Source organism: Lynx canadensis, chromosome D3 (assembly GCF_007474595.2).
Source record: "Lynx canadensis isolate LIC74 chromosome D3, mLynCan4.pri.v2, whole genome shotgun sequence".
Lineage (NCBI taxonomy): Eukaryota > Metazoa > Chordata > Mammalia > Carnivora > Felidae > Lynx > Lynx canadensis.
Window position 1 is genome coordinate 40,627,797 of NC_044314.2, and position 11,951 is coordinate 40,639,747.

The window sequence follows — 11,951 nt, forward strand, 5'->3', positions numbered from 1 at the left end:
GGGCTTGGTAGTTGGCTTTTAGGTTACTCACCGCCCTTTCTGTGTTTGCTTTTAAGCAGCGTTCCTAAAAGTGACACCGGTCCTTCTGAGAGTGCTCCCGTGTCCTGCTATCCCTGTAACCGAGCGAAAGCCGATTCCGTGGACCCCAAGTCCCCGACGGGCAGTCCTTCTGCTGAAACCCTCTCCTCCAGGCTCTCGTGGCCCAACCACTATTCGGGAGCGTCGGAGAGCCAGAGCAGGGGGGACTTCCTGCCGGGGCCAAGCAGGAGTTACAGTTACCCCAGACAGAAGACGCCAGGCACACCAAAGAGAAACTGCCCAGCACCCTTTGATTTTGACGGCCATGAGCTCTCGGCCAGCCCCCCCGGCTCGGTCACTTCAGAATTCAGTGGCGGCGTCTCTGCCTGTCCCAAGTCAGCCAGCTACTCTGTGGAGAGCACAGATGCAAAAACGCTGGCCGCGGACACAAGCAAGCAGAGTATCTCGTGCCCTGCCTTACCCCCCAGGGCCCCAAAACCGGTGGAAGAGAAAGCCGCCTCGGACACTTCTCCTTTGCCTCTGAAAATTGATGGTGCTGAGGAAGACCCCAAGTCCGGGTCACCGGACCTCTCCGAGGACCAGTACTTTGTTAAAAAGGGCATGCAGGACATCTTCTCCGTCTCCTACCCTTTCTCGTCTCCGCTTCACCTCCAGCTGGCCCCCAGGTCCTGTGGCGATGGCTCCCCGTGGCAGCCACCCGCTGACCTGTCGGGACTCTCTATAGAGGAAGTGTCCAAGTCGTTACGGTTTATCGGTTTGTCTGAAGATGTCATATCGTTCTTTGTTAGCGAAAAGATCGACGGGAATTTGCTCGTTCAGCTAACAGAAGAAATCCTCTCGGAGGATTTCAAATTGAGCAAACTGCAGGTGAAGAAAATAATGCAATTCATTAATGGCTGGAGGCCCAAAATATAGCCAAACAACCCCAGCTAGCATTGGACAAAACTGATGTACGTGTGTGCCAGAGGGGGTGCGCTGGGACACAATTCCATGTTTTTTGCACTAAAAACCTTCTCTGTAAATAGGATAAGAGACACTCCCTACTATGCAGATTACGTTTTTGAATGGTGAACAGGCTATTTTGTACATCAATAAAAATGCTGTACAGAACACTTAGAGGTGTGCCTTGTACATCACTCAACACTCAACAGCTGCTAAAAGACAAAGGCATGTTCAGAGAGAGAATTCTTACCCAAGTAGGTTATGCGAGAAGGTATGGTATTTATTACAAAATAGCCAAAGCTGAAAAAAAACATAAGAATCAAAAAACAAAAACAAAACAAACAACACTTTTGAACAACAGTTCTCTCCTTTGGGAAAATCGACTTTAGACAATTAACTATTCTGTGCTCTGTCGTTTGATTGCTCAGTGCTAATTGTTTTTACTCTTGTGCCTGAAAATGTTAGTGATATGAAATGACACTTTACTGTTTGTTATATGCTCGGTGGGGATCTTTTCATCAAAAGGCATTTTCCAAAGTCATGTGTGGATAGAAGGTGTATGACATCCTTAGAAATAATACAAATTATGACCACAATCATTTATCTGTAACTGCTGCTAATTTTCTCGAGCAGTGGAAGAAAAGAGCAGAACGTATACATATATGTGTATAGATGTATACACAATGCAAACATGTTTTAAACATCATTATTAGTCTGATGTTTTAGATAACATCTGTTCACTTTCAAATATCGATTGAGGTTTGGGGCCATTAATTAGGTTGCCTCTTAGGAAGAGTGGGCAGAATGATTCCAAAGATTCTCAGAACCCTTTCCCTTGACGCTCAGTCTTACTGGTCTTCATCACTGAAAGCTTAGAGGAAATCAGTAGAGTGTCTGTATTGAAGAATTACATTTGATTGTAAGCCCATGTGGGGTAGTTTGCATATAATAACTCGCATGCTGGTGTCTGGGAAAACGACAGTGTCTTGTCAAAGGATTATTTGTCTCCTGTTTGAGGGTCTTATATTCCTGGTGTCCAACAGCGAGAGGTCTGAAAAGCATTTCTCAGAGCGTGTTAGGTGTTCTCAACGTGCTTTGTGCTTCACCAGAGCTCAGAAATCAGACATACGATCTTCTGTTATTGTGCGTGCTAGATATGTTGAGTAATTTTTTTAAAGTATCAGCAAGTACTTGTTTAGTTCGTAAGCCTCTTCTTTCCTCTCTTCCAAAGAAAATGTATTATTACCATACTTTTATTATTGAGAATTCCAGGACATGATTCTGACAGGTTTTGCCAAATGTGATTAGATATTCCAAACTATAATGTCCTCGTCATCATTCTTGACTTTTTGAAGGAATGTATATCTTAGGAAAGCTAGAGTTCTCCGAGCAAGCCGTCAGCCATAGCCCCGTCTCCCCCCACATCTGATTCTGGATGTGCAGACATCTGTGACTGAGGTCAGCCAACCAGGTGCCAACATGACTTCAGGGTTGGCTTCTTGTTATCTATTCATCCACTGACCAAAATAAGTAAACAAATGTAAAGACAAGACCCACAATAAGGCAACATGCAAGATGGCTTTATTTCTTGACGTTAAAGATGCTTAATCCATCTCGTGGCATAGAATTGAGGTGAATTGATGCGTCTTCTCATTTGCCATCATAAATCTTCTCTTTTTTTTTTTTTAAAAAGGGGCATTTTTCCCCCTTAACATTTCTCCCAAAATGTAAATACTCTGGGTAGAATGACCCCATAAGGAGAGTACCTTGTAAAATTCGTCATACTGGAGTGCCCCTCCAGAAGTAACTGAAATATTTATTACAAAGGAGTTTCTGGTACTGCACTCACATGACAAGAGACCCTCAGTGACTTTGCCGGTTAGAAAACATCCTTCTGTATAAGCCACCACTTCCGTAGCAACATTAACCTCTCAGAAACTTCCTTGAAAATAAAACAGGCAGGATGCAGTTGAAAAGCTGCATTTTTTTTTCTTTAACAAATCCTCACGGAATCTGCTTTTAAACGCCTGACCCCTGGACACAATTCTCAAATTCAGGCAGGAGGAACCGACTGGCTTTGGGTTTACTATGAAGGTTGCCCCACATACACAAATGACCCCTTTTATGTTTCTCTTTTTGTTTTTTCTTTTGCAAGAACCTGACACAAATAGTTTCTGCGTTCTGTCTTGGCATATTTATATCGAGTTTATATTGGTGGCAATGTAGAGACTGCTTGGAGACAGGCACTGTGGCCCTTGGGTCATGTATTCAGATTTGTTGAACACCTCTTATTGCCAGGAACCATGCTGTGTGACTCGACAATACTAAAAAAAAAAAAAAAAAAAAGACGTGGCTTGTGCCCTCTTGGAGCTCCTAATGTTTATATTTAAAATCACAGTTGCTGAGACTGCATATGTGTGACGAAAAGAGACATGAAATCTTCTGGGCAGTTGGATGTATGGAGAGTTAAGTGTGTTATGTCTTGAAAGAATCCACAGATGGAAGAAATGGCAGTCTCCATTAAAGGGATAAAAAATAAACACCATGAGACCATTAAAACTTGGAATATGTTGGAGGCAGAAAGTATCTTGGACTACCACTGGCTAGTGCTCTCTTTACTGATTGGGAACATTTTTAACTGTATTATCTTCTGGCCTCTCTAAAGGCACAAATAAGGTAGCCACCATTACTGAGCTGAACCCTTGTCTGTAGAGGACCTCGGCCCCCTGACTAGATGAGGCATGCACTGCTGGAGAGAATCATGGCCAGAAAGGCAGTGTGGGAATAGGGTGGAACCGGCCTTTCCCTTCTGAGAGCTGCAGTTTTGCAGTGAAAAAAACGATGCATAGAGATCCCCAGATGCAGAATCTTTTCTAACCAACCAAGTCAAGATTGAGTACATCTTCTAGCAGGTTCCCTGCCGTCAGGGCAGTAACCATGGGGCTTAGGGGAAAGTGCCTGTCTAAACAGGACCCTGTTTGGGGTTTACATGCATGGCCCCCATCAAAAAAGAAAATCAGCAATAAGCCAAATCAAGCAGCTAAAATGTAAAAATATGGACCTAACTCATGCTGGAAGGGAGACTCACACCCTCCCAGACCGATTCTTTCTCAGAATCTTGTAAACGCCAGCACATTCTCTCTCTTTTAAGTTGAGCTGCTCAACTTTATGAACTGTGAAATTTACATTTATACTCTTTCAACCCACATATACCATTCAAGTTTATGAAGTTGCAGCAAGCCGCCCATTTGACTGAATTGCAGTGTTTATTCTTGTCTCATGGAGAAATAAAACAATCTTACGGGAAACTGTTATGACAATCCATTCCAACTGTTTTCAGACACACACATAAATACCCTCTGCTCACATTCCAGAACCACCTGCACATCATCCCTACAACTCCTTGAGAAGTTCAGGGGGTGGCTGTGGATGGATAGAGGGTCCATTTTCCAAACACTGTGTAACAAGTCACTACGCGTCATGCTTAAAGAGTATGAAGTTAACATTTTGAATCACAACTGGAAAACAAAACAGTTCTCCAAAGTACCTCGTGAACCATTCAAAGGAAATTTCTGCGTCATCCACCAGAAAAGCTAAATCTGCTGTTGGATACGTCAATTCCCACTCTTTTTCTAGTAATACAAAGGCAACTGGCTGCTAGGGCAGGAAGTGTAGAACACCCAAGTGCAAATGACGAGAAGGAGGATTTTGCCCTAGGGGGCTGTAAAACTGTGTGTGGAATTCTCACAGGCCGCTTCTTGTCCCATTGCCGTTAGTCTTTGAAAACTGGGTGTTTTAAAATTCTCATGGTAGAAACCAGAAGCAAGGGGTAAATGTGATTTCAGTTAAAACTATGTACAAATATCTTCTGTAAGTTTGCGCTCTAATTTTAGGCTATGAATTTTGTAATGAGCTGATCAGATTACAAATTTCCTTTGTTTACAATCTCATATAGTAGGGGCTCAGATCATTTCTTAGCTGTCAATCTCTTCTCCCATTTTCATACGAAGTTCCATTTAAAACATTGTTGAAACTAGCCTAAAAATTAACTCAATTAATTAAAAATGGGGGAGTTTTCCTTGATTTAAATGGAAATGGTATATTCTTTTCAAAGAATTTTGTAACCACCTTTATAGCTTCTTTGCTTGGAAAACCGAGGGTGTTAACTACCAGTTAACAGTTGTATTACTTTCCAGAGCATTATCTAACGGGCCCAATGTGTACCTCAAGATAAACATGGTATGTTATGTCTAAAAAAATTCATGGTTGATTTAAATGGTTCTGAAATGTCTATAAATAAAGAAAATTTAAAAGTTGCTCTTCTTGCAGTCCCTCAGTGAGTCGGACCTAGTGCATAGTTTTCTAGAACTCTTTTCCCCATCCTCATGAAGGAGATGAGAACGCGCGTCTGAAGGGATTCTTAATGCTACAAGCCCATTCCGTACTAAGAGGCGGGAAAGCAATGGCTATTGTACAAAGAAGAAGCTGGGAACCAGGTCACCTGATGGCATTCAAAGAAAATCCAGTACCTGTGTGGTCAGAAGTTAGAACAAAAGACAATTTATTTATATAATGAACTGGTGAGGTTTACAAAAACAAAAAAAAACAAAAAACACTTCGTGTTTGGGGAAAAGAAACAACACAGATTCCTCTCTACACAGTTTAATTTATATAATTACAATCAGCATTAAGAGCAGAAATGGGTGTGCAAGAGAAAGTCATGAGCATTCAGCTCACTGTGGCACCCACCAGTGAGTTTTTACAGAGAAGTTGGCAAGTGGCAAATGGAGGTTGCTTAAGAGAGCTTCTGTTTTACTCAAAATAGCATGCAGTAGCTTCAGACCACTTTATTGTGAGATTCTGGGGGAGAATCAAAGGGCTGGCAGGACAATGGGAACCCACATCCTCCGCCCTGACTAGACCTCCCCAGCTTCACAATCACGGAAACGTCTTCCCTGTCTTCCTTCACTAGACAAAGCATTGCCAAACCATCTTCTACTTAAGCCTTCAAACCCTTCTATCCTGTTTCACAGGGATAGAACTTGTAACTAAATCCACAGGTGGCCATTTCCCTGGATTTCCGGATATGCTCTGGAAGAACTTACAGAATTGAACCTGCACATGGGTTGGCTAAAACATCCAAGTATCTAGCTCAAGGTCCTAAGAGTGCTTAATCAGATACACCTTAGGACATTGACTTTCCAAACTGAAAATTGCAGAGTAAATTTGAATTTAGATATAAGTTGGGTTAGAGTCAAATATCCTGAGGTTAGAAAAAGCCAAATCACTGAAAAGAATAATTAAGCACTGGATAAATTCTTGTTTCACTGAAATGAGTTTTTCCTTAAGAATCACCCTCCAGCTCCTTACTTAGCTAACTCATACACTTACTTCTGGATTTATCCAGAGATAGGACCTGCGCTGAAGTTGGACATTTAACCAACTGAGCCACCCAGGTGCCCCATAATAAAATTTATTTTTTCCTAGGGGGCACCTGGGTGGCTCAGTCGGTAGAGCCTACAACTCTTATTTATTTATTTTTCTAATGTTTTTGTTTTTGAGAGAGACAGAATGTGAGTGGGGGAGGGGCAGAAAAAGAGGGAGACACAGAATCCGAAGCAGGCTCCAGGCTCTGAGCTGTCAGCACAGAGCCTGATGCGGGGCTGGAACCCATGAACCATGAGACCTGACCTGAGCTGAAGTCGGACGCTCAATCGACTGAGCCACATAGGTGCCCCAAGAGCATACAACTCTTGATCTCAGAGTCATGAGTTGGAGCCCCATGTTGAGCATAGAGATTACTCTTAAAAAGTTAATTTTTTTTCAGTGCATAGCGTTTCTTTTCCTGGTCCTCCAACTTCTTTGTCTTCTAAGATCTTCAACCGATGCTACCCAGTCAGTGCTAGCTGGAAATCAAGAGAAATCTCTCCTGCTTATAAAATGGAGGCTCTGAGCATATCTCCTGCTCTTTAATCAAAAAGTATGACTCAGCAGAGATAGTGAGACAAATAGAAGATTTAAAAATGTAAATAACAACTTACACATAGCACACATACCTTATATGGTACTGTATCCAACCAGGCCAGTTCCTCTGGGACACCCGAGTGGAGAAGCAACTGTAGTACTAAATATGACCGCAGGGTGTCGGGCTTTTCCAACCAGCTAATGGCTACACAAGGATTACTCCAGGCAACTGGGATGAGTACAACGGTGAGGCAAGGATTAGTAACAGAGTAAACATAAGTCCAGTCATATTGGTGGCCTCATCCCCTCATTCAATTTTCCACTTTCCTTAGCCAAGCACATTGGAATCCTGAAGTCATGGAAGCAGAAAGAAGTGGCTCAAAAAAGATAAGGAATTTGAAAGTGGAGCACTGTGCTTTGTAGGGAAGGAAAAATTCTTCCTCTACCCGTCAAATTCTTCCAGCTACACTAAGAGTTAATTTAACAGATTACCAGAAGAAAGAACCGAAGTTTTCTTTTGTGTGCCCAGAGGCCCAGTAATGAAATTGAGACCTAAAGAAATGACCAAAGCAGGCAGTTTTTTATTTTATACTTTTTAGACAAAGAGACAACCTGTGAGGAATCAATTGACTTTGGGAGCTTCAGTTAGTAAGAAATTCTGAACAGAATTTGGGCTGGGGCAGTAAATTAGTAAAAAGTTAACAAAGGTTTTTCAAACATCCTTTTTTGGGTCTAAATTTCCCATCTCTGATAATAAGGATGTGTCTTTATCTCCTGGGACAGGGAGGTATAGTTCACATGGGAGGTTTATTTCCTGCTTTCAGGGGGACAGAAGAGGGTCTGAGTATCCTTTTGCAGGGGCTATCTCTTAAGTAACTTTTATTTAAAATAATCAGGATGCTGGAAACCAATTTGACAATAAATTTCATATATTGAAAAAATAAAATAAAATAAAATAAAATAAAATAATCAGGATGCTAAAGTGGCCTTTAGGGGTGGCTTGTCCTTGGATCCTACACATATATCCACTGGGGAAGAGGTAGAGGAATTTTCAAAATGCAAAACTGGCCTATCATTGCCTTGTCTCTTCTTGGTTCTGAGTCCTCTGGAATTTTCAAAAAGAATGATGCTCTTGAGTTTAAAAAAAAAAAAAAAAAAAAAGCTGTACTTATTTTTTTTATTCCATTGGTTGGTTGTAAGCAACAAACCCTCACCAGAAACAAAATCTCTCAAGTACCATTAATTACACTAAAGCTGACTTCCAAGTTAGGATTGAAAAAGTTCATCTCCTTCAGGCCTCTTTGCTCTTTTTTTTTTTTTTAAATATTTATGTTTGAAGGAGAGAGAGAGACAGAGACAGAGCATGAGCAGGGGAGGAGCAGAGAGAGAGGGAGACTCAGAATCCAAAGCAAGCTCCAGGCTCCTAGCTGTCAGCAGAGAGCCCCACACAGGGCTCAGACTCATCCATCGCGAGATCATGACCTGAGCTGACGTCAGACACTTAACCGAGCCACCCGGGTGCCCCTCCTTCACCTTAATAAAACCATGAACATACCTATTTGATTCTGCAAGGAAGAAGAAAGAAAAGATAAGCTTAACAAAGAGAATGTCAAACTTCAGCTCTTGCATAAATAACTTTATGTTTCATTCTCTGTGCTTTTTACTACTTTCAGCAGTGCCATTTTGACAAGGTAAAGGAAGTCTCTCAATTCAACTGTTAAGGAGATGAATTTACAAATCTGGTAAATTACTAATAATTTAAGTTTCTAATCCAAAGGAAACAAAACACTAATTTGAAAAGATACATGCACCCCTATGTTTATTGCAGCATTATTCACAATAGCCAAGTTATGGAAGCAACCCAAGTGTCCATTGAGAGATGAATGGATAAAAAAAGAAATGGCACACACACACACACACACACACACACACACACACTGGAATATTACTCAGGCATAAAAAGGAATGAGATCTTGCCATTTGCAACAACATGGATGGACCTTTAGGATATGCTGAGTGAAATAGTCAGAAAGAGAAATACAAGTACCATAGGATTTCACTTATATGTAGAATCTCAAAAAACAAAGTGACAAGCAACAAAAAGTAGAAAGAGACCCACAAATAGAGAACAAATTGTGGGCTGTCAGAGGGGAGGGAGGTGGAAGGATGGGCAAAATGGGTGAAGGAGAGTGGGAGATACAGGCTTCCAGTTATGGAACAAATAAGTCACAGGGATGAGAACAGCATAGGAAATACAGTCTATAGCATTGCAGTCGCGTGGTAGCTACCTTTGTGAGCACAGCATAACTTATCAAATCAGTAGGTTGTACACCTGAAACTGATGTAACATTGTCAACTATACTTCACTAAAAAATAAAATAAAAATGAAAAAAATTTTAAAACAATTAAAATCATTTCAGTTTGAGTTTGAGTTGTCATCTTGAAACAGGATGATTGCCAAAGTTTTCATATAGCCAGACTTACCTGTTTGTACCACATTTCAGTGACTGGAGATTAAGGGTCATGGGAAAATGGCATAGTTCTGGGAATTGGAGCACAGGTCACAGGAACACCGTTCTTCACATCGTAAGATGGTCAGCTCTCCTGGCTTCATGTTTCTTTTTGTGTTACCGCTGTCCTATACACAAAAGCTCTCTCTTTTGGTGTCTCATCTGTGTGAAGACTATAGAATTGTACCAGTTCTTCATATAGGATTATCTGGCCCCTCCTAAAGTTGAAAATGTCTAGCAATATAAATTATCATTTTCCCATTGAAGCAAAGGCAATCTGGAGAGGTGATCTGACAAGATCTGTACTGATCTTGAGTCAGGATTACTCATGAACTCACGCAAAATCTGAGTCCTGGACAGGACTTTAAAGACCCTCAAACACTGTCATGATTTATTTGTATGTGTAGAGATCTCCAGGGTAGAAGTTCCTGTTTCTACATTGCACACTTCCTGATTCTTCCTTTTCTGCCTCCCTTTGCAACTTAAGTTGTCCACCCAATTTTATAGTATGTAAGTTATATCACATTTTTTCATTATTTAATGTTTATTAATTTTTGAGAGAGAGCACGTAAAGGGGGGGAAGGGCAGAAAAAGAGGGAGACACAGAATCGGCTCTGCACTGAGAACGGAGATCCCAGTGTGGGTCTTGAACTCAAGAGCTGTAAGATCATGACCTGAGCCATAGTCAGATACTTAACCAACTGAGCCACCCAGGCACCCTTATATCACAATTTTTTTTTAATTTTTAAAAATGTTTTATTTATTCTTGAGAGAGAGAGCATGAGCGAGAAAGGGGCAGAGTGAGGGAGGGACACAGAATCCGAAGCAGGATTCAGGCTCTAAGCTGTCAACACAGAGCCCCATGTGGGGCTCGAACTCACAGGTCGTGAGATCATGACCTGAGCCAAAGTCAGACGCTCAACCGACTGAGCCACCCAGACGCCCCCTATATCACAATTTTTTAAAAGCTCACCTATTCCTCCATGGAGATTAGTTGTGAATCGGGCCATTTTCTATTATACTCTTTCTCAGACCTCAGACTGTTCATTTTCTTTCTTAGTTTTCCTGGGATGAGAATAGCACATGACTTGTCACCGAGGCTTCAGCACTGTCCTACGCTAGTTATCTGTACATTTTGAAGAAGTGAGATTTCTCTATATTAATCCTCCTGGATGATAAGAAGACATGGGAATTATTTGTGCTGGCAGAAAGAAAAAGACAACGTGTAGAGATCCCACTATTCTAGTAACGTAAAGTACTGGGATCCATGAATTGGTTAATCATTGATAGTTTGTTATTTGGAATGTTGAGATAACTCATTTATCTTTCACAGATAACTAACTATAAAAGAACAGTTTGAAATATGGAATGGGAAAATGAAGTACATGTTCTTCTTATTCAGTTAACTATTAGGTATATCTCACCGGAATTAATGCTCAATGAAAAAAAAAAACAAAAACACTATTATTTAACCCTTGCATCTCTGAGAGACATGTTGTTTGTTTCTACTTTTTGCCTCACTATGTTGCCAGGATTGGCCATTTTTAGAGCACTCATCTTCCATCCATTGGCTTTTGTCTCCTGACTATCACCCTGGTCAGGGCTTGATTTTGGTGTAGGAAGATTATAAAGGGCAAGTGGGCGGTGGTTGCTGGAGATGAGGATTTGTTCAATTCCAGAAGGCATGTTCAATTCCAGAAGCCATGTTCCAGGCTGTGGATTAGCTCACTATCAGACTTGTTTATCTCTTGACCTAGCCCAGCCCCTCTCCTCACTGACCACTTACTCTTCCCTGAAATAAAGGACCCCATCTACTCTATTTTCCCCCATCCTAGGTTTCTTCTCACACCTCTTTCCCTGGACCTTCTTAGATCTTTACCCAGATTTAGCCCAAATTTCACATTTCCCTGAATTCCTTGTATGTGTTCTCATTCTATCTCCAGTTACCTTGTTAGGGTGCTTTAAAACACTCTCTAACCTGATTTCATAAATGTATTCTTACAGCCAAAGAGATCCACTAGGCAAACAACACTGGAGAGACTGGATTGATCTCATAGGCAGACGGAAGAAGGGAGGACACCTGGTGTGGCATTGTATAGGTTCATTAAGTGAAGCAATTTGGGGGAAGTGCCTACCATCATTCCCAGGCAGTGAAAATTTGCCTTTTCAAACTGGATGTATGAATGCTAAAGTTAGGCTTGAAATTGCTTTTACTATCAACAAAATATTTATTGACCAGCCCTCCACTCTTTGGCATGCTCCTAAAGAGACATTCCCAGTGCGTTTAGGGGAAAGTGTGTCTCATTTGCTCCTAGGTTGACCAACACTCAGTTATTCTCCAGTTATTCACCCGGCCCTGGCTACTACACCCTACCCTGCCCAGACCACAGGGTCACCTCATGCTATTCATCGCCCCCTGGAGCTCTGGGCACCACCTCTGGTTGGATAGTTGCTTCTGCAAACAGGTGTCACTTGAGATGTGCTCATAGGCATTTC

The 11,951-nt window shown here is 41.5% G+C and overlaps 1 protein-coding gene across 2 annotated transcripts in view; it reads left to right on the plus strand.

The window, feature by feature from the left end:
• Positions 1-5,298, plus strand: part of GAREM1 (GRB2 associated regulator of MAPK1 subtype 1) — a 204,542-nt gene extending 199,244 nt beyond the window's left edge. The window contains exon 6 of one of the 2 annotated variants that reach the window (XM_030336703.1): positions 57-5,298. In XM_030336703.1, the coding sequence (XP_030192563.1) occupies positions 57-954 (898 nt within the window). In that variant the 3' untranslated portion in view covers positions 955-5,298. The remainder of the gene's footprint in view (positions 1-56) is intronic. The other variant, XM_030336704.1, reaches the window with a different exon arrangement.
• The last annotated feature ends 6,653 nt before the right edge of the window (positions 5,299-11,951 follow it).